This window comes from Sus scrofa, chromosome 8 (genome assembly GCF_000003025.6).
Source record: "Sus scrofa isolate TJ Tabasco breed Duroc chromosome 8, Sscrofa11.1, whole genome shotgun sequence".
NCBI classification, from domain to species: domain Eukaryota; kingdom Metazoa; phylum Chordata; class Mammalia; order Artiodactyla; family Suidae; genus Sus; species Sus scrofa.
The window spans coordinates 93,022,855-93,047,551 of NC_010450.4; the positions used below are offsets into that span (position 1 = coordinate 93,022,855).

Here is a 24,697-nt window from a genome sequence, read left to right on the forward strand (position 1 = left end):
TACTATAGCCTAAAATTTATAGAGCTTATTTCATGACCCTTGATTATGAGAATAACTATCACCTTGTAATACTGGTAGTATTTATGAAATTAGTGCCTGTATTGTGTCTCATTTCTACTTCTCATGCCTATAAAATAGACATGGTTGTAGCTACTACTGTTATCAAATTTAGCATTAATGTTTAGTTGACACAGTTCACCCATTTGATTTTTTTTTCCTTTTTAAAGTATGTGATTAATTCATGCTCCTTATTACCAAACTAATGCTACATTTTAATTTACTGCTTAAAATATGAACACAGGATATGATGATCATATATAGCCTGTTTGCTGTATCTTCCAAAATAGTTAAGAAAGCATGCATTACTACTAGGCTTAAGGAGAATAGGTAACCTGACTTGAATCACTAATGATGGCTGTTTCATTTTTATTTGTAAGCAATTTCACAGTAACTGACACCAAGGATTTTCCTTAAAATTCAGCAGAACATAATATGATATCAAAAGTGGAAAATTCTTATTATAGGAGAAATCAGCTCAATCAGGAAAAGATTCAATATTTGTCAAAGTAAGATATTTAAAATATTTTCACATCTATATTTAAAATCTATAGTCATGTCTTCCTTTTAAAATGATTGTTATATATAATACAAAGTCTTATACCTTTAAGTTGTAATGCATACTTAATAGGCTTAATGTATGGTATAGACATTTTCATACTTAACTTTTGCACTCTACGTATTTTCCCAAATTTCCTTGTAAAACTACTATTTCCTGATTTTTCTTCCTGAACATGTAATCATTTGTTGCAATTCAATGTGTGAGGGGGAAACAAAAGGATTTAAGAAATCAAATCTTTCCTCTCCAAAATTCCAGAGTATGAAAATTAAGTGATCTATGTAGAAACAGGAAGGAAAGGGGATATATAAAAACCCTGACTTTCTCAATTGCCTTTCCTTTGTCCCACTGTAAAAATGAGCCTCATGCCCTTCACTCCTTTAACCAGCCCCAGTGTTAGAAAAACATTCTGCAAAAACACATCACAAGACTGTAAAGTGCTATTCCACCAAATCACAGTTGGCAAAAGCATATGTTTATAGTTTGTAAAGCTTTCTAGGTAATGTGTTTCCATATCTCTCAGGATCAAGTACCAATGTTAGGGTTCAGATATTTCCCATATTGTGAAATTTAAATCTCTCAGGATGTGATATAGATTCATTTTCTCTTTTCAGCTCTCAATAAAGACATTAGCTGATCACTATCTCATCTATGTAATATTTGTTCAAACACTTAACAAACCCTTTTCTTCTCACTTCACAGTCAATACTTTTAGACTCTCTTCAGATATGCCATTTTCCAAAACGTTAATCTCTTTACCTTTTCAGAGTCTCCTTTAAGCATTATACTCCCCAATTTGTCAGAATCCTCTAACTTAGGCTCAAAGAAATGTGAAACAGAGACATTTCAATTTTTCTACTCTTTTGTTATAATCTGGTATTCAAATCAACGTATTTCAATATTTGTTACTGTAAAACACTAGTAAGATTATGTTTCCAATCAATAAGAAGATATAATGACAAGTATCAAGGATTTCTGAAATATTAGAAATGACAGGAACTTGGAAGAGAATAAGAGAAATCGTATCCAAGGAGAACATATCCTAACTTAGCTTACGCACTGCTATAGTTTAGCTATGATATTTGTTTTTGCTATAGTATCAGAGAGAATAACTGGTTATAATGTTTCAGTTAAACTCAAATATTTGCACTATTTTATTTATTCAAATTATATACATTTTGAAACTCAGAAAAACTAATCTTTGGTTAGAGCCCAGGACAGTGGTAACCCTTTGGGATAGGATGCTCAGGTTTTTGAGATCCTGGTAATGCTTTGCCTACTAGAAACAATATCTAGTTAGTATGGTTACTGATTATACATGTGTCCTCCTTTTGTGAAAACTTCTTGAATTACACATTTGTGATTTTTGTACTTTACTATATGCATATTATATATTAATCAAAAGATTTAAAATAGAAAATGAAAATGAATTGCTATCAATAAACTTTTTAATCATGAATCAAGTTAATTGCAAATGTAAATAATAGTTAAGAAAAAATTATGGAAATTTGAACGATAACTAGACATTCAATGATAGCAAGGAGATTTTTTTAGGAGGAATACTGTTCTTGTGGCTATGTTAGACTTTACCTTTAATGAACATGTTGAAATATTAGTGGTCTAAAAGTAAGGTTTCTGGATTTGCTTTAAAAATCTGAGTGTAGAGGAAGTGTATTCGTTTTTGGACAAAACAAATTTGGCCAAGAATTGATCACTGTTTAAGCTGGTGAATGTGGAGAGTTGAGTAAACTATTTTGTTTTTTTGAGTAAGCTTGACATCATTCATCATTTTTTAAAACGGTTAAAACTAAAACAGTGGAATTTATGGATTCTGCATATCATTCTCTATTCCTATTGTTCTTATCAAAGAGATCGAAGTCAAGAATTAGGGTATATTCACCAAAACATACCTAGATTTCATGACCTCTAATGTAATCATCTGATGAGTAATTCTATGGCAAGAAAAGTTAAACCTACACTGCAGATGACTAGCAAAGGGATTGGTTCTGGCGTCAGATTTAAGGGTGAAAGAAAAAGGTACAAGAATATAGTAATTTTACAGGTCAGCCTCCAGGTTTACAGGCCAGCCTCCAAATCTTCTACATTTTCTAAGAATAAAATGATAGCAACTGTCAAACTGTAACATTAACTCATATTTATGGATCTATTATTTCGACTACCATTTCAATTAAAACTACATGTGAAGTATTTTATCTTATATACACAATCAGGTGTACATCATCAAGATAACTATTATATATACTTTATTGTTACTATTTTTTACTCAGAACTTTCTACCATATGTTGCAATTTGAGACAAAGCCCAACAATATTTAGTTAGGTATGAAAGAAGCCTTCTATTCAGGCTATTTCTTTATGTAGGGTGATTAAAAAATCTAACCCAGGATGTACACATTTGATATTGATTTTATTTATGTATTACTGCTAGGCTTAGATCTTTCTTATTTTTAAAACACTGATTTTGGAAGTTTTTGACAAAATATTTACAAGTAATGATTTTTATGGAATAATTTAGTAATTATCCTATTATCAGCTGAAACATAGCTATTGGCATAAATATGAACCATGGACTACTTGATGACAAATGAATGTCAATTTTCCAGTTTGTGTAAAATATAGAACTAAATATCTAACACAAGTAATATTAGAATCTAGTGTAAGATTCTGGCTGACACCAATGTTAAAATAGAAAAAAAAAAAAAAAAGCCCTACTGATTACAGCATTTTTACAGGCAGTAAAAGTAATATCTTCCTTATAACAAAGACATCAACTTTCTCTACAGTGTCACAGTTAATTTTGCTACATTATGTCATGTGAACTGGTCCTCAAAAAGTACAACGAGTACCTTAAAAAAATAAAAGAACAGACCAAAATTGATCATATAATTTATCTGTTTCACAAAAAACACCATATTATCATGTTAACATATGAAAATGAAGTAGCCATTAGTTAAATTTTACTCTTATGTTAAGCATAATCCGTCTGTTCTTTCTTTGGTAGTTGATAGCTATAATTAAAAATTAAACAAAATTAAAAATATAATGCCTCTCTATGGGGTGTATATGTGCACAACTATAGTCATACAACAGAATTATGAAAATAGAAAACAGAAAATATACTTATAATCACTTTTGAACTCAATGACTTAAAAGCTATCTTTGATAATTTAGGCACCACTTTATTGTACAAATCATAAAAATTTTACTGAAATAAAGTTCACATATAATTTTTTCAATCCCTCTAGTTAAAAGAAATGTATCTTTAGGAGAAATATGGTTAAGTGTCTAGACATAATGTATAAATGTAATGTCATATAATGTATCAATTAAAGAATCAAAAATAAAACCCTGATTTTTATCTGTAAATTTTATAGCTTACAATTTGTTTTTCTCCATGTTGTTTGTAGGTGGTTACATTTTAGGGTCCAATTTTTTCAAACTTCTATACTGTCCAACCTAAACTGATGTGGGTAATTAGATATCACTAATGCAGTAATTAGGGATCTTAATATAAAACTTCCAAGATTTTTATTATAATTTGGGAAACATTAAATTGACTCACATTCTGCTGTGTTTAGTCTTGATACAATAGTATTATTTAATCTTGAACAAAGAACCTTATAGTCCAAGACAGTTTCCAAGCTATTGTCACATGATTCTAGATGATGCTGTCTAATTCCTACTAAATGGATTTCAGAAGACGGAGACTCACTCAAAAAAAGTCTGGCACATGGAGTATTGAACAATGTTTAATAATATTTATAAGCAACTGACTTTGTATATTCCAGACTTATTTACAATATCTTTGTAACTTAATTATATGTTGACCCATAAATCTTCAGTATGATGAGACAGGAAAAATTCCCAAGTAGATATTCCTTTTCATTGAATAATTCTATTTATATTTTAATTGATAATCTTCCTTTGTTAGGTTCACATGATGAACAAATGCTTATATGGATTTACTTCCAATGTACAAAATAAGAAAGTGGATGAAAATTATCTGTAATATAAAATGAAGTATATAAATAATATTAATATGCTAAATGTTAATTCAATAAAATGTACGGTGTGCACAAAATAAACTGCTGTAAGTAGATGAAGTGTAAATTACTGAATAAAGATACAAATTAACATTTATCTATTGTCTTCTCTATATGCCCTTAAATGTATAGAATCTTATTTAACCATGTATTTATGAACTCAAAAATGTAATTAAATGTAATTAGAACATGCATGTAAATTCCTACCTGGGAAAGAAATAAGAAAAATAAGTGACTATAACAGAGGAAACAAATATATATGTATATTATACACATATATATATTAGCTTTGTAAAAATGTGAAAGATGGGAGCTAAAGTATGAAATAAAATAGGCTAGTAAATATGTAAATGATTGTTTTACAGAACTGGTAAGAAAGGGGAGCAAATAAAATTCTAAAAGAGGTGAGAAATTAAAAATAAATTTAATTCTCCCTTAAAATATGAAATAAATTCCTTGAATAAACCAAAAAAGTTTAAAATCTTAAAATACTGAAAAACATCACCATATTTCACAAAACATCTTGGTTAGCTGTATTTCAATATTTTGAAAAAGTTCAAAATCTACTTTCCCTTATAAATACTTACAGGTACTATCTACAGAGAAATACAACTAATTTAAGACATTTTTTAAATTGGAAGAAAAGAAAAAAGTTTGCCTACAGATATCTAAAACTGCATGTAGATATGTAGGTAAATTAAAGTATGATGACATCATTAAGGAAAATCATGTTACTTTAAAAACACTCATTCATCCACTAATTCATTTTCCATCACATAATTATTTCACATTATAATATGCATAGCTGGGTAATGAATCTAAATATGCCAAGAGACTATTGGATACTTGTTCCAATGAACCCAAAGGCACAAATTTTAAATGACATGCACTAAGTCAGAGATGCACAGCTGTCTGAATAAGTAAAACACAAATTGCCTACAGAAATTGCCGGATGTATAGATATAATATGAACTGTTCTGTTTCATCTCTGCACCTCAGAAAGATTTTTGTAGCTTTTACTTTAAATCATATTAGTTGAGGAAGACCATTACTCAACAACTAAGGAGAAGAAACAAGATTATCTTATAATATCTCATTTATCTAGAGTTAGAGGAAAGTTCCAGTCAGCTGCTGCTATCAGCTAAATGGAGTAATGATATGAACTGTGAATAGATTAGCATTTTTCAAAGGAGTAAAATATCATAAAATTCAGTGAACATTTAATACTAAAAGTAGATATATAGAGAATATCAACTGGAGTCAGGCTTTTTCTCATTCTGAGTTGTCATTTGTTCCTTAATCACAGAGTTGATGTGAATAAACTACTTTGATTATGAGAGATTAATTTATAATTATAGACTAAAATAATTAATGGAACAATAGAAAAAACTGGTGTGAAGGCCAGAGATTTGTCATAAAGAGATAAACTAAAGAAGCAAGAAAATTAGTTAGGCTCTCAAATCTAAATGTATACTTATAAAGACAAATGAAGAGTACAAAAACCTTAGAAATAGGACAATATTTTTAAAAAGTAGCAAAACTTGGAGAAAAAGTGAACAGAAACTAAGCTATCTACTAAAAGGGAAAAAAAACTGAAATAGATGTCCATTCATTTAGCAATGCATGTACCTATGAATTATGAGACAAAAATGTGAAAAACGTCACTTACAAAAACACTTTTTGTGGAACTTAATATTTGATAAAGCAATGCTATGTTTATGACATTAGAGGAATATAGAAATCCCAGAGAAAACACTACACAGGGATATCTAAATATGAGAGTAATCTGTACCAGTAATAAAAGTCATTTTATTCTGAATTCTACATATGCTCCTACACTATACTGACTTCAACAAATTATGAAAACTCACAGAGGGCAGATTAAAGTCACGAAGGGATGGAAGCAGCGTGACTCAACAAAACATACTCTACAATTTCAAACAACTTAAAAAGTTGACATGCTGGGTAGAAATAATATAGATGCCCAAAAGAATTTTCCTAAAACGAGGGTTACTGAAAAGTAGCCTAGGTAAAATGTCAGCAATATTTTAAATACAATGTTTCAAAGTTCTGATATATTTTCTTATGTTACAAGTTGAGTTGAAATTGCAAAAAGATTCAAATGTTGGCAAAAAAGTTAGGTCAGGAGACAGTGATTTTTTGACTGGACTAGTAAAACGTTGTATGATACAAAAACCGAATTAACCGTAAACATTTTCAATAGATGGTTTCCTACAGTCTTATGACTAGAAAATTTCATGGATTTAGGATTTTAAAAGTCATTACGTCAATGCAGTTTTTTTCACTTTATTCAAAATAATTTATTATTATATGACCCTTTAAACAAATGAAATAAAGATTTCAAACATATATTTTAGATGAAATTTCACTGACCATTTATCTTATGATTGTCTTCATAGCTTAGGGAATGATTATGTGTTAGACAAGAAATCAACAAGTTTCCAAGTAGCAAATCCTTATACCTTTTGTGTACTCTTGTTGAGGCTGATCTGAAGTGAAAGATATGCTTGTTTATGGAAAAAAAATCTGAGGATATGATGTTCAAAATGTGAAATCATATCATAAGCAAGAATAATTACAAAAATAATATTAAAATATTGCTTTAACTATTGGGTTTTTCTAAATTATATTAATGATATAACTTTTACCAGTTACATTCTTGAACTTAAATTATTTTTGTGTTCCCTATTTTCTAATACTATCTAATTATTTTATGTATAATTTACTGTGTCAGATGAAAGACTAATTTTAAACAACATGTCTATAATTTTAAATAAATCTTGATTCTTTATGAAAAAAATAACTATTTTTAAACTCCAGAGGATATTTTTGCTTTATTTTTAATAAGTGTTGAAAACATTTACTTATTTTTATTAAAACCAAGTGTTATTTTAATATTTTTATTACTCTAATAAAAATTAAAAGTAAAGCTAAGCTAAAATCCATTAACATTTTAAGATAAATCTAAACACTGTATTTTGACTACATGACCATATTCCAGATGTTTAAAATTTCCTCCATCTTTCAGTGTGTCCTTTTGGTCCATTTCAGAGTATTAACAATCTACAACAGTCTAACAAAAATTAGAAAAGGCATTTTCGTAAACAGCTCATGACTAATGAGGCAAATATTAATAGATATGTTCAAAATTATTCCTGATTAAAAAAATAAGTTCCATTTCATTAAATGCATTATGTATACTCTTCACAGGTCTTATATAAAAAGGAGGAAATATAATTGCACATAAATTTTTTTGAAAACATAAAGTACATTTTTTACATGCACACACACACACTTTTGTATAAAAGTTTGGTTCTTGCAATTTTTAATTTTAACTTTAGCAATCAGATGTATAGAAATGGAAAGTTCTTGGGTATAGACAGTGATCTTATTTGTATTATAAAGTAAAACCATTTCCCTGTCATCATGTTATGAATGATGGTGCCAGCTTCATTAGGCATTTTTTAGGGCTTTACAAAAATAACTAAACCTAGAGCTACATTTTTAACATCAAAATGTACATTATGTTCACTGAAAACCTAAATGCATGTTCAGCAAAAGCAAAACTGCTACCTCAATAATTATTTAAACATTCTTTTTTTAAAAAGGGTAATTAGTGCTAATTTTTAGTTTCTTTAATTACATGAGGGATGTGCTTTTCAATTTAGAAGATGAGAATACTTCCATTCCTGATGATTAATGATGCTCGTATTAACAACTATCACCATGTGATCTTGAGGGGGACAAAACAGTCAGGAATGGATAGTTTAGGTTTATAGTTTGTACAGTTAAAGAAATTTGGACATTATTAAAGTTATATGAAGAACTGAGGAGAGTATAAGTAAAAGCAACACAATAGCTATTTTTCTGTTTCTTTTTCATCCTAGTCACACTATCCCAAACACTAAATTTGAGCAGTATGAATTGAGCTGACTAAAACAGAAAACATAAATTGTTATTCAAAATAATTAAGAATAATATATATCTGAGTAATATGCCAATAAATCAATTTTATTGGTAAAATAATAGATGCATTCTTTGATTTCTAGCAACACACATAATTGATATTATTTCATAATCCCTGAAATCAGGGATGCACATGAAAATGCTACTAGATCTTAAAAGGAGAGAAATTTGCATTAAAATATATATAGCATTAATATTTTTAATGAACAGAAATTGTTACTGTGATTCTTAAAATTAAAAAGGAAAACTAGTCAGTAGAGAAATGAAACTTATAGATGTTCAAAAGTTCAGCTCTATAATGTAAACGAAACTTCATCACTAAGAGTTAAAGAGAATGAAGTGATTTTTAACTATATATGATACAGACTTACCAGGTAATATATGCTAATAGAAGATATTTGTATTTATTTAGAATTTGTATTTTTGCCTTGAGATTATTGATAATGTATTTCCATAATGTATAATCTTACTTTAAGTAAAATGCTAGTGAGTATATGCCATTTAAAGTTTGGAAAAGTTCTGTTTTTATGATAAATAAAATTTAAAATCCTCAATTTAGTTTGAGGGACTAAATCATAATCTGTATTAATATTACTAATAATAAATATTAATTATTATTCAGTAATAATCATTATGACTGAATCATAATCCTTCTTAATTAAAATTTGATTTTAGGCTACTTTAAAATTTTATTTTAGGCTACATCACTAGTATATGTAGATGTGTGAATTAAACATTAGGACTTTAGTATCCAATTATAGCTTAGTTATTATATTAGACATTTCAACACTTTCCTTAAGTATTTGTGCCCTCATGTTTTATAACTTTAAAAACAAAGAAAATATCAATAATTTATAAAGAGCCATAACTATTTGGTTGTGAATGCTAATATACTATATCATGCTGGAGTAATGGCATTTCTAAATAATTTGAAAAGCTGAACAGAATCCTTCCAAAAACAACATTAGATCATTGTTGCCATCAGAATGCGTGTATCTAATGGCAGTTTCACTCCTTAATCATATAACACTAACTTATCATCAGTGTCCAGAGTAGAAGTCATGTGTTGTTTTCAATGTATTCAATCTGCGCCTTTCACATTTACATATAAAGCCTAAAATATGTTTTAGTTTTTTCTTTCATTTAAGCATTTTTTCCTCCCACTTCAAAAGTGATAAAAGAAATGATACATTTACAATCCGTCTCATTTTTGTTTCTAACTTATGATTCCATTTCTTTTTTACTAGAAGATAAAACATTATGTACATTGGATTTACTATACAAGATAAAAGTTATCTTTTGATTTGATTTTTATAACTTCATCCTTATCAAATATTAGTTTGTGTGGTTTGACCAAAATATTGAATTGTCAATGGTATTTATTAACTAAAAGGAAAAGCTTCCTATATAATAGAGCACAAATGGAATAATTTCATTATCAAGATCCTCAAAAAGAATATACTAAGGAATCTCAAAGCATTTTTGTTTTTCAGAGTGGTTGAATAAAATAATCCACTTAGAGACTATGATCCTAATATCAAAGGAGCTGGTGCAATTATCAATGTCTCAATATTTTGTCTTAGAAAAATGTATAATTTTAAATAAATGAATAATATAGCTGTATTGATACACTTTCATCACATAGTTCCTCTGATTCTGTTGAGACTTGAAAAAAATCCATTCCAAACTATTACTAAATCATGTTGAAGGAGCAAAGTAATGGCTGCACTGATTTCTGAATTTAGCCTAACCTGTTTACTGTCATTATAGGGAAAGGATGATTAAGCCATAATTCTGGTTATCAATAAGAAGATGAGATCCCGGTGACTCAAGAGGTATTTTCCCACCTTCATTAAGCCCTTCAAAACACATGGAAATCAAGCAGCAGGTGAGCAGTATTCAAAGGAAATATGCAGATCATTTGCAAAATATTTTCAACATCAAAAATTCGATGTTTGATTGTTGCCAACAACCATGTCTCACCCAGGAACCTGTTTCCTGTTAAGTATATTCATTATTCTATTGTAAAGTGGTCCTGCATCCAAGAATCTCTTTATCCTTGTTTCTAAAAACAACCTAAACTCTGTTTTTACAAGAAGAATGTCATATTGAACTTTATTTCCTAAAAGGGAATACTTTGATACAGCCTTTTATGTAATACTTACTCAAATATGGTGGTTTGTAAGGCGCTCGTGTATTAGACAGCAGTCCATCCAGCTCCTTCCTCTCCAGGGTGCTGTGAAGGGCCTTCTCTTTGCCGAAGGTGGAGAAGGACCTCTCCGCCCCAGGCTGGGCTTCTGGAGTTTCAAACACCTCGGTGTCTGGAACAGAGTCCATGCCAGGAACATGCAGATTGCTACGATAATCAGCAGCCTGACGTCCATCAGAAGGGACAAAAGAAGGCATCCAGCACCGATCTGAGTGGCCCAGGGCTTTACATTCCTCAGTACAGTTGGAGAAGAGATCCATACCTTTGGGCAGAAGAAAGAGAAACTACAGACTTAGCCTTCAACAACACGACCAGCTGCTTACAATTGAAAAATTACAGGCAGCATGAAGAGTAATGGGTGAAGGTATTGTACAAATTTTTTTGTGTTAACCTGACAGGAGCCAAAAATCTCTTTGTATTATTTTGTAAAGGGTAAGACTCTTGACGAAGGGGCTTCCGAGGTAGATGTTTCTAAACTACTCATGCTATTGGGGGAAATGTTGGCTCTAAATAACTTAAATAACTAGGAAATAGTAGGAAAAGAATGAATAGTTTTAAAAAATCTCAGAAAAATAAACAAGTGGAAAACCCTCATAATCCGTAATCGCTAATGATGATAATTCATCATATATTTTTTTTCTTAGAGACAAAAATGGAAGAATTATAGCATTAGTAATGACATTTAGATATAAAATTTGGACATGAAACAAAAAGTGAAATTCAACAGAAATATGGCATATATAGTGATACACAGTAAAAAACAAGAATGAAACAAGATTTCATGAGTAGCCAAGAGCATGCTCTCTGAGGTTCCTAGAAAATGACTTTCTAAAAGTTATTTTTCAGTGACACTCTGGTAGCCCATATTACTACAAACCACTTATCATTTACACCTTAGACAAACCCAGAACAAATGACTGTAATTAGTGAAACCAAGGTAACCAAGTGCAATGTGAGTCAGCTGCAGATGCTATTGACAAACACCTTATTACTTGTTCTATACTGGAAAACGCTTGTCCCAGACAACACAGAACTCTTTGCTTACTAATCCTAGAATACCAAGATTTCAAATGACATCTTCAAGTTTCATTGTCTTCCACAGATGTACAAGAATATTAAACATGGTGTTTATGCCTCAAGAAAGCTCACTCAGTTTTTTAAGCAAACATAACAATTAAGGGGCACTTAGAAGACCATTTGTTATTCATTTTGATAACCAGCACTACAAAAATAAGTATATCAGCCAAAACCACATTTCAACATTTTTCTAAACAGACTAACACATTTCTTAAATGTGTTTTAAAATATGATCAATTTAAAATAACCAAAGTGTGATTAATCTTTATATCAGAAACTCTTGAATGCATGCCTGATATGAAAAAAACTAGGGATTATTTTTTAACCACCAGAGTAATATTATGTAATGAACACATTTGATTGTTTCTTCTATAAATATTATGGGCAAATTTTAGTTTGTAAATTCCTAATGGTATTGTCACATACTAATTTACATTTTTGTTGTTCTTTTAACATCTCTCTGTATAAAATAAAGGAATTAATTTTTCACAATTATTAACACTCTAGATTATCCTCAAGTGTTTTGGAGTTAAGAACTGTTAATTACCTAAATTGTGTGTAAAGAAATAACATTAAGATTCTTATCGTATATTAATCTCACTTTATAATGATTTAAAAAAATTAAACTATGTACAATGCCAAGTCTGATTTCGATTATAACATTCCATTGGTAATTGTCATGCATAAGCCTGGAAGTAAATTACTGATCAGTGAACTGTTGAGGAAATATACGTGAGCTGAAGCTGAGATAAGGAACCAACTAAGAACAACATGTAAAACATGTCAGATTTTCTCTAGACACCAGAGATGTTCAGTTATCCTACTCCTATATAGAGATAAGTAGGAAAAAGAAAGGAAGGAGAATTTCCCTGATACACATACCAGATAGGTAGAAGCTATAGAAGCAGAGAGATTTGGATTTTGACACGCTATACTCTAAATGCTCCCTATTTATAGTGTGATTCAGGATAAAAGGGCTTTTTGACAGATGGAAATGCTGTTAAAAGTAAATTGAGTGATTATTTATTTTAAAAATAAATTCATGTCATATTAAATTTGAAGTTGATGAAAAAGTTCAAATATTAAGATAGAATTGTATTATTGAATTGTTATAAAGACAGGAACTAATGCAAAACTTGGAATTAATGTGAATTTTCATTACATAGCTGATAAAACCCTTTTAAATATACCTCATGAGACCATTAACAATATTTCACATCTTTTTGAGCACTGTACCCAAGTGTTCTTATAATTCTGAAGATGATAATCACACAGAAAATTTTTTTGTCTTTATTTTTTGTCTTTTTTGGGCCACATCTGTGGTATATGGAAGTTCCCAGGCTAGGGGTCTAATCAGAGCTGTAGCCACCGGCCTATGCCACAGCCACAGCAACGTGGTATCCGAGCTGCATCTGCGACCTATACCACAGGTCATGGCAACCCTGGATCCTTAACCCACTGAACGAGGTCAGGGATCGAACCCGCAACCTCATAGTTCCTAGTCAGATGTGTTACCCACTGCGCCAAGACAGGAACTCCCGAAAAATTTTTAATCATCTAGTCTCTCGACATTGTTATTAAGATGTTCGATTATGTTAGAAGGTACTTTCAGTAGAACTTGTTTTTATAGGTAGTTTATATTTGATTGTGCCCATTTTCTTCTCTTGAAGTGTATGGTTTTATGCCTCTTTACCATTAGCAGCTAGTTAAAATCCCGTTAGATGATGACAGAAAGTTCTGAGGGTTTGTGAACCTATACAAAAAAAAATTTAATCATGTGCAGAATAAGGGAACTGAGGACTATCGTAAGTTCTGTTGGAAGAACACTGTTACTTGCCTGAAAGAAAATTTTAAAAAAAACACTTGTAAATAGTATTCTTAATAAATTTGTGAGTTACTTTTTTAAAGTTGGATCCCCATAGTGATAATACAGCTTTATATAACCACAATGAAAGGGAAGATGGCACACACTGTGCATGAATATGTTTCACCAGTTTTGCTGATAAAACAGTGTATTTATTTCTCATGAGGGAAATATCAGACATAGAAACACATTTTTAAAAAATCTATAAACAATACACCAATGCTGAGTTTTGGAAATGCTTGTTAAAATGTTTTTTCATTTGCCTTTTTGATCTATAGTTTGAGACCCAAATAAATTTTGTTCATTATCAGTCCTCACTTTAGGGAGCCACTGAAAGATTGAAATTATTTTCTTTTTTCATGTATCACTAATCTCATTAAATATATTATTTTAATGACCAAATAAGCAGAGGCATATTTAAATTTTGTGATGGTAAGTGACTGCGTAAAGGACAGGAATGCCAGATATTTCAGTACATGATTCATTTTAAAATGCATACCTTTCACATTGCTCTTGAAATTTTTTAGCAGCTCATATTGAAAGCCCAATATAAAATAAGTTTAATTTCACTTTTTTTCCTCATTCCAATGTCTTTACTTTATAATCTGCAGAATTTGCATAGCAGAAAAATACAAGCCAAGCCTGAGTTTTGAAGTCGTGGTAATTTCTAAGAAACATTTCAACATGCATATTTTATTTGTACTTTCTTATCCTAGTTATTTATTTTTTTACACTTCTCAGAAATGGTCTGTTCTACAAGCCATGACAGCTGAAGTGATAGACTTCCTGTTATACAAAGATATATTTAGATAAATTTTAAAATACATCTTTTTTAAATGATGAGTAACTCTTCCCTTGTAGTTATAGGCAGTGATATTATCATTGAGAACAAATTGTGATTTCAAAAAATGTAATTTATTCAATTTGTGCTGTTTTGATGAATGTCATACTATAAAATTATGTGTAAATTTCTCATGTGTCAAGGCTTCAGAAAAACAATGTTTTTTCAAAATATGATAAATTAATTTTAAAAATCAACACCATTTTGAGGAAATTTCAAATCTTCCTTTAACACTGGAGAAATGAGATATTAACTATAACCATAAAATTGTATGATTTTTAGGAAAATTTGGTTTGGGAAGAGAGATTTAATAACATAATTCCCTCATGAATAAAATCAAAACATGCACATCAAAATGTTCTCCCTATTATCTTCCAAAATGTTTACATTTTTCACCATTGTTTCTTAATAATTGTCTTGTTTTTTCCAATTGTAAATCTCTGCATATTCAAGTTGTTCACATTTTCATCAGAAATCTTAAAAGCTTTTGCTTATTCAGGCAATGGATTAAATTCACTTTATTTATAAAGCCAGAGGTAATTGCCAATATCTAAATTCTCATCGAAGTTGGGAAAGGGAAATTTGTATTTTACGATAAACCAAGAATTTCTTTATTGATATTGTAGTAATAGTGCAATAGCTTAATGCATTTCATGCTATATTTTTACCTACTGGTACAATAATACTGAAAATAAAAATCATTTTATTTTTTAATTTATAGCCAAATTTTACCATGTATCATGTATGGATCCTAATTATAAGTTAAGAAGTAAACATATTTAGAAGCTGTTCCTTAGAACTAAAAGAAAAATTTACGAGAAGAAAAGTTTGAAAAATTTCTGGTAAACTATAACAAGTAAAATTAACTGAATCCTCACTTATTGGGTTCTCCAATATATATTTTAAGAAGGCAAAATTATTAAAAATAAATTCATAATTAATCCTAGTATGCATGTGGTATTTAATAAATGGGAAAAAAATCTCACAACTAAATAGATCTCCCAAGATCTACCGCCAATATTATTAAAGTTTTTAAGAATATACAACTAAAAATGCTCTAACAGTATTTAAATTAGAAAAAAATCTATAATCTAATAGTATTAAAAATTGAAAATATATTGTTTTTTAAGTTCACTTTGAATTTATTTTATTTATTTATTGCTACTTAAGCTGTGATTAATCTATTTCCCCCCTTGTGATGGTTTATGCAAGCATTTACCACATCTCCTTGGACTTCTGCCATATCTAACCAATACATCAATAGTGCTCTGAAAAAACGGAAAGCACCTTGACAAGGCTATAGAAAGAAAGTACCACAGAGCTGTGGTCAAGCCGAAGAATTTCACACATGGAGCCAGGTGCAGTGGAAAACTGAAAAAGCTTATGTGATTCTCTGTGCAGCTGCCTCCGTGTTTAAAGCCCTTCTATGAACAAGATTGGTGACTGCAAATGGCTTAGAAAGGAGAAAAGCATGGGGAAGAGGGGGAGAAAGAACAAAAAAAGAAAACTATTCATAGGAGAATAAATAGAAGGCATATCCAAATAAATAAATACAAAGTAATGTTAACACAGAAAAAGAAAGTAGGAATAAATTAAAAATGGAGGAGGTTTAAATAGGTGAAGCATTAAGCTAAACAGTGTATATAATATAACATGAAATGAGGTACAAACTAGAGAATTCAGAATCTTTCTTTCGAGAGTTATTTTTCCTTGATAGTCTAACTCCTCCACCCCCCTAAAACCTAGCGGAGTGGGATTTGCTTATTAGCACAACATTTTATCATATCCTCAACGTGGTGTGCTATGAAGATATTCGCTAAATATTGCAAACTTGGATGATCAACAATACCCAGTTTTACAAGGCAATAAAGCAGATGTACCTGAAATAGCCTTAACTTTAAGGAAACATTCTAGCTACTTGATATGAAGTTTACAGTACACAACATCAGAATGGATTGGAGAAAGTCATTAAGTAAATGCATCTTATTCTCTCCATTTAGGGCTGTATACTTTAAAAAGTAAACACTTCAAAGTCATTTTTACAATAACATTAGACATATTAAAGCTGACTTCAATTCAGCACACAAAAGGGATGATTACTTATTACAATTCTAAAACAGCTATTGTTGTGCCTCATATGTTGTGGCTGCCCTATAACTGCTAATAAAATAGACGTAGAGATTATTAATTCTGTAATACTTTTACATGTTTGGTACTTAAAAATAGAAAAAGAATTTGCCATTTTGATAAGAAAAATAAAAACTGCCTTGCTTTTAAATATGTTTTCAGAACACAATTAGCATTTAAACTTTCCTGTGAATGCTTTGACATCTCAAATAATTTGAAAAAAAATTACCAAAATGGCAACATTGAGTGCCATTGAAATAAAACAGCTACTGGTAAGGCACATTAATAAAAATATATTCCCGTCCATCTTCCAAATTTAGCACTTTTTTGCAGATGTTTATTCATTTCTCTTTCTTCAGTTAGGTTATTATGGCTCATTATGTCTTAAAGACTAAACTAATTGAAATGTTCATTGAGATTGGAGTGCTACAGAAAAAACAAAGTGGGAGGGTGGGTGAGAAAGGAATAAAATACACCCAAGGAAACAGCAGCGGATACTCTATTTTTTTAAAATATTAAACCATTTTGTTTCAAAAGTTTTAAAAGGATGACTATTAAATTAGAAACTGAAAAAAGAATAGGAATGAGCAATTCTGAATGTTCAGCTTTTAAAAGATAACAATAAATCATATGTCATATATAGGCCAAAAATGAAAGGGACTTTGTACTCAGATATAAACTTCTGGCAAGATCTGGTTTGTTGTCAGGTTCCCAGACACTAAATAGATGCCCTGTTCACTTAGCGTGAAGGCCCGCAAGGGGCAGGGACCTCCGGGGATTCTTGGCAGTTCTCAAGTCTCATTAGGTCTGCATATTAATGACTTGCAGCAATATAAAGAGACCCTTGAGCAGCCTTTTTTCCCCCTCCTCCCGCCTGCATTTCCCAAGGCTAAGGCAGCCTCAGACACAGCACACATTAGCCAAGTGAGAGGCTTGCAGCCACCACTGCTGCCAGGCGACCATGGGGCGGATACTGCCCTTTGACACACTGCCTCAGTACCATTCAGAGGTTCACAGAGTGTGTTAAGGAATGGGTGCTCTCGAGGATCAATGTTACCTTGAAAATGAGGACCCCTCACTCTACACTTACATCAGTAACCAAAATAAAGCTCAAAGCTCAGGTAAATGAAGTTGGACCTTCAGACAGTCTAATGATAGGCATTTTTATGTTACAAAAGTTAGCTTGCTCTTGCATTCCTTTATAAGTGTCAGATAAACAGAAAACATTTGAAAAAGATAAAAAAAAAAAAAATTGACAAGCACCCTTCATAGGTGAAGTGCAAATGTAATGGAAAGAAAATCCCAAACCTTGTGAAAATATTTTCGTTATTTTAAGGTTAATATTTTATTTATTTTAAGTGTTTTCTTTAAGTATTAGTAGTTAGAGTTATTAGGTCCTATAAAACTTAAATGGTGAATTTATACAGAAAAAAAGTAAAGTAAAACAAAGTAAAAAATAACTCTCACATTGCACCCCCATGAGTGACTACCATTAAGCCCACATAAAAATATACCTACAGTGCATCTTCTCACAGGTCATGGATCCTGTTGAACATATGAGGATATCTAAGATGCTTCAGAAAATACACATTATTAAATGTGTAATAATGTCCTGAAGCCCAAGAACCCAGGAATGGAAATCCTCCTTTCAATATAGTCATGACTTTTAATCATTCTTTCCCTCATTCAATAGTTGGTGGCTTGCAAAATGCATTGCTCTGGAAAGAGAGAAATTTGAATTCTGTTCCCCAATCATCCACTTATCCTCTTGTGACCTTGGCCAGGTCGATCAATTTCATTCATCCTTAGGTACCTGATCCATAAACAAGTCCGATAATACCTTAATTGACTGAAGAATGAGGGCTGGACCAGGTGAGAAATCTCGGGCTTGCATGCAATATAATCCCAGTAAAGAACATTACGTAAGGAAGAAATGTTTCACAGTCTAACACACTAATGAATTTTTAACTTTCATTCTCCAAAGGAACATTAAATTTTTACAATCCGCTTTGAGTATACGATGATTATCAACCTGTAGATTTACTAACACTAAAATTTACCTAGAACATCCTCTTCTCACGATTTATTTAAAAAAAAAACCGATTATAAAAGTCTTCATTACCCTTTGATCACACTTACCAGCTGACTGGCCGCGGTTGGTGGCATCATGATCACTATCTCCCTGCTCACTGTCTCCATGACCACTGTCCTTAGAGCTTACTATGTCGGCTTCCTGGAATGCAGAACTAGAAATACAAAAACGTGAATATTAAAATAAAAAAGGTGAAGAAACACAGAAAACATTCTTCTGCCACCACATGGTCACTGGTGGTGCTGCAGAAGCCTAGAGGTCTCAGGTGGCTTTATTTCTGCTCAAAGCTAGTTTTCATAACCTTAAGCCTAACTATCTAAAACTGAGCATTAGCTGTCAGCTTGAGCCCTTAAGGGCATGTAAAGTTTAGTCATTATTCTATGATTGGAGCTAGGCATCTCTTTATATCATTTTCATAAAATAGATGCATGTGTGTATATCTGGAACAGTTATGAAGATTATCAGAAGCAGTGTATGAGTGTAAACTGACAAAATATTCAAACATACTTAGTAGTTGTATATAAATGACATAAATTTAAAAAAATTTTTAAATTTATTGTCTAGGAAATGTAATCAGTATTTATGTCCTGCCCTAACTGGAAATACTTTATCCATTTTCTATTTTAATATTGAATAATATACCTAATTCCTTTTTTAGTAGGTAGTCATTTGTCCATACACCAAGCTGGAAAAAAAAAAAGATTCCATACCTGTTAACTCGGCGAGGTCTGTCAACTAGATAGCTGAGCTCTGCTCGCTGGTGTTTAGTCTAGAAAAAAAATAAATAAATCAAGAGCATTTGAATGCTGAGGGTTTAACTAACAGTCTGCTTTGGAGGTTAAAAACTAATTCTAGCTTAAGTAATTGTGTACATTTTTGTGAATTTCTAGGCTGTCCTAAAACTTCAGACTAGTGATTGCTGGGTAAAGGCAAGAAGATATTCAGAGACACTTCAATCTAGATTTTCAGTAAAGGTTAAAAAATGCAGAAATCAAAGGCCAATTTTAAATTGTGTGTGTGTTTAAGGAGAGAATGAAAATGATCTCATAGCTGGGGCTCATAAACTATTGTTTCTAATAGAGTCAACCTAGTTATAGGCTGCAGTCTTTCTTTCAGGGGCCTAAAAATGTGTTTAGGTGCATACTGGTTGACACAAGAAAAACAGCACGCTCAATAAGCAAAAAGTTTGGATATTTTATGGAATTATTTTGTTGTTTATTGTCAAAATGTGCTTAAGATACAAATGAGCTGTACAAATATTCATGAAAGTCAATAATATCTAAGATTCAAATAAAATAACCTGCCATGAAAGGAGTTCATAAACCTCCTTCCCCTCTAGCCCAATTCTTTCCCCCTCCGAACACCCTCTGCTTTCTCCTCCCGCCTCCACCACCCACACACCTTTTCCGGTCCAAACTTTCTTTTACATGAAACAACTCTATTCTCCCCCTCCCTCCCTCCTTTCCACTTTGCCACTTCTCCATCTTATAAAAAGAAATAGGAATTGACAAGCCAAATTCTTAGATGAAGAAAGCCAGTAGCAGTGATTTTGACCAAAAAAAGGTTGCAAGAAAGTGATTATTAGCCTAAAGATATATTTAAGACAACAATTGTTTAAGCCTTTCGTTAGTTTAAGCTTACAGGGGTTTTGCCAAAGCAACTTCATTCAAATTCACACTGTGTGGGCGTTCGGCTTCAAGAGCGTCTGTAAATGCTGTCCAGAGCACAAGTGAAGGCTTTTCTGCAACCCGAGTTCAGAGGACAAGGATCTGATAACTTATTCACTAAAACATGCATTCGAGTTCAAACAACTGTGCAACGTTAAACAATCTATATCTTACTTTTACACGCGACTGAAAGCATCGATAAACAAAGCAAAACAATTAACTTTATTAACGCCCGGGGCAAATGCAAAGAGAAAAAAATCCTTTGCCAGTGCCAGAAAGTCCCTCCAACCGCATTTCCCTCTCCCCCGCGCACTTTCCCCTTTCCCCCCAGATTTCTAAGGGACGTGACTGAAGAGGGTCTCAGGCTTTTAAAGGAGAGATGCCAGAGGGAAGTAGGAAGGTCCAAGGCGGCAAAGCACCAAAGGAGGGGGATGAAAATAAGCGTGGAGGGGTGGGTGGAGTGCAGAAAATTAGGGACACCACGAAGTTTAAGTTATACACGAAGGGGTGGGAGAGGTGATCCCCCAATTTCTGACCCAACAAGGAAACAAGTAAGCTAACATCCTAAAAATAAATACACAGTGCACCAGAGATACAAGGGCCGACTAGAGGAGGCTTTCAGATGGAGGAGATGAGAGATGGTGGTCCTTTCGCTTCAGCCTTACCTCGTTGGACAAAATGCTTCCGTTGGAGATGATGTCAGGCTGCTGGTCTGTATAGCCAGTGACGATGGCCCCGCAGGGGTTGTGCTCAGTGTCCGTACTCCTGGAAGGGCTGCAGGGTTTAAGGAACATCAGATCGGTCTTGGCGGACTCAGGGGTCAGGCAGACCTGGTAGCAGTAATTCTGGTTGTGGTGATGGGAGCCAAAGCCCCCGGACTCCTCCACCGGCACTTGGGCCGGGTTACTGGGTACATTGGAGCTTTGCACCAGCATGATGTCCGACTTGCTGAGTTTCTTCTTGCGCGCTCGAGCTTGGCGGCCGCAGCAGGTCGAGCCCCCGCCGCCACAGCAGCAGCAACAGAGGCAGCAGTCGCTGGCCAGACACGTGTAGATGTTGAGTTTCTTCTCTTTTTGGCAACGCACCGCAAGCACGATCATGGCCAGCAGGAAAATGAAGGACACCGAGCCCAGCGCAATGATGAGGATGAGGGTGAGGTCCAGCGAGGTCTCCCCACCGCCGGAGCGACTCGGGCGTTGGTGCTCCCCTGAACTCCCGCCACCACCCCCGCCCCCACCCTGGGGCTCGACAGCGCCATCCACCAGCTGCACCACCAGGGTGGCGGTGGAGGACAGAGGAGGCTGCCCATGGTCGCGCACCTCGATCACCAGCTCGTAAGGCCGCTGGGGGTCGCGCTTGGCCGGCACCCGCCGCGCTGTGCGAAGCTCCCCGGTGCGCCAGTCCATGCGGAAGAGGTTCATTTCGTTGCCCCGCACAATGCTGTAGGTGAGCCGGGCGTTCTCGCCGTCGTCCGCGTCCACCGCGGCCACGCGGGTCAGCAGGTAGCCCGGCTCCGCGGAGCGGGGCAGCACCTCGCGCGCCGGAGTCCCGTTGCGCCCTGGAAGGGGCGCCACTATGGCAGGGGCGTTGTCGTTCTGATCCACGATGAGGATGTTAACAGTGGCGTTGCCAGCCAGCGCCTGGGGGCTGCCGGCGTCCCGGGCTTCCACCTGGAAGCTGAAGTCCTTAAGCTGCTCATAGTCGAAGGAGCGCAGGGCGTACAAGTAGCCGTTCTCGGAGTTGATGGACACGTAAGTGAAGACGCTCATGCCCTGGATCTGGCACTCCAGGATAGAGTAGGCTAGCTGGGCGTTGGCGCCCTCATCACGATCTGTGGCGCTCACCGCGTAGATGTAGGCACCAGGCACGTTGTTCTCGGTCACATACACGTCGTAGACCGGCTGGCTGAACCGCGGTGCGTTGTCGTTCACATCTGACACTTGTACCTGTATTGACTTACTGGTGGAGAGCGCAGGCTCGCCCCGGTCCCGAGCTACCACGGTCAGGGTGTAGGAGTCCCCCGCCTCTCGGTCTAGAGGGGCCTCGGTCACTATGGTATAGTAGTTTTTGAAGGAAGACTTGAGGCGGAACGGCACATCCCTCAGCAGCTCGCATTGCACCTGTCCATTCTCCTCTGAGTCGCGGTCGGTCACGCTGAACAAGGCCACAACTGTGCCGGGCGCCGCGCCCTCGCTCACCGCTTCCTTCACGGTGCTGAAGCTGATCTCCGGCGCGTTGTCGTTAGCATCCAGCACTCTCACTATCACCTTGCAGTGCGCGGTCACGGCGTTGGGGCCCAGGTCCTTGGCTTGTACGTATACTTGGTACACCGGGCTCTCTTCGTAGTCTAGCTCGCCGCTCACCTCCAGTCGGCCAGTGCGAGGAGAGAGTCCGAAGAGCTCTCGCGCCCGGGGCGAAATGTGGCTGCTGAAGGAGTACACGACCTCACCATTCTGGCCCTCATCTGGATCTGTGGCATTAAGCTGGATCACGAGCGTGCCCGGCGGGGAGTTCTCCGGTAGGGACACAGTGTAGACGGGTTGGTCGAAGGCGGGCACATTGTCGTTGGAGTCCAGCACTCGGATGGTGAGTAGGGCCGTGCCCGTGCGCTGCTGCTGGGGAGCAGGCCCCCTCCCCCGCCTCCTCCTCCTCCTCCTTCTCCTCCTCCCCCTCCTCCCCCGTCCACCGCGGTCAGCACGTAGCGGTGCACCGCTTGCTGCTCTCGGTCCAGTGGCTTCTCCAGCACCAGCTCGGCGAATCGGTTGCCATCCCCCTGGGTCTGCACGTCTAGGGAGAAGTAGCTGTTGGGGGTGATCTCGTAGTCGCGCAAGGAGTTCGTACCCACGTCTGGGTCGAATGCGCTCTCCAAAGGGAAGCGAGTGCCTGGCGTGGCGCTCTCAGAGATTTCCACAGTCAGGTCCGGCTCCGGGAAGGAGGGGGGGTTGTCATTGATGTCCAACACCTCAATCTCCACCCGAAACAGCTCCAGGGGGTTCTCCAGGAATACCTCTAGGTGCAGGACGCAGGAGGGACTCTGCTTGCAGATTTGCTCGCGGTCAATCTTCTCGTTCACGTACAGCACCCCAGTCTCCAGGTTGAGGTCCAAGTAAGGGGTCCGAGAGTTGGGCGCCGTTTGAAACCCGCGAGCTGAAAGTTTTGTAATGTCCAAGCCCAGATCTTCAGCGATATTCCCCACGAAAGTGCCATGTTCCTGCTCCTCCTGCACCGTATAGTGAAGCTGGGAAAAGACTCCTTCTACCATCCAGAGCAAGGCAAAGAATAATAGCACAATCATCTCCAAAGGGAAAGGAAGCAGCTTCCCGCAGCCAGTCAGCCACCCAATCACCTCCCCCACCACCACAAAAAAAAAAAAAAAATCTCAAATAAAAAATATGAATAAAAGTGAGCTATGTGGGGGGCTGCTGTGGCTTTCTTTCCTTAAAAATCTATTCCTTCTGCTTCATTTTAGGGTTTCACCCAATTCAGCCTCATTTTTCAATCTTAGCGCAGGAAAGGTGACAGGCGTCCCCTTTCCTCATCTGTAGTCTTGACACTGACCAATTAATAAAATAATAATACAATAGTCAGCGTCCTTTATTCCGACAGTCTTGGCGCAACGCGGCGCTGGCAAATCCCAAGGAGGAAATTTCGATATTTCAAGACTGTCCTCGGTTCGTCTTCTTGCTGATGGGAGGAGAAGGAAAAGGAAGAGAAGGAGGAGGAGGAAGATGAAGAGGAAGAGGAGAAGGAAGAGGAGATGCTGTTGGCACCGCTGAACATGCCTCTTAATGTCAACGGCTGGCAAACGCAAAAGGGCTTAAAAACAGCGAGAGAATTTTGTGCCGGAAAAGAATAAAACGGCTCTGCAGCATAAAACTTTCATTCTCTTCATTTCTCCGGATGGATGTTCTTCTTGACATTTTTTTCTTCTTTCGCTCTATTTGTATTTTTTGGCTTTCATAGTCTTGTCTTTCTCTGTCCTCATTTCCACCGTCGTTTGCCTCTCTGTAAGTGTGATGAGCAGTTTCTTTTCTGCTGTTTCCTTCCCAAGCCTCTTCTTCCCTCTAACCTGTCTCTCTTCCTTCCAAGTCCTTCCCTCCTCCTGCCTCAGCCTCAGAGCCTGTGATCTCGGCTAGCAGTTTCTGAGCTCCGA

At 35.2% G+C, this 24,697-nt stretch overlaps 1 protein-coding gene across 1 annotated transcript; it reads right to left on the reverse strand.

Moving 5' to 3' along the window:
- On the reverse strand, positions 225-24,411 carry PCDH10 (protocadherin 10). The gene is given in 6 exon segments (XM_021101591.1): positions 225-4,640; positions 10,833-11,138; positions 18,925-19,031; positions 19,588-19,646; positions 21,210-23,167; positions 23,170-24,411. Coding segments are annotated over 6 exon segments (3,141 nt in total). The 5' UTR covers positions 23,840-24,411; the 3' UTR covers positions 225-4,599.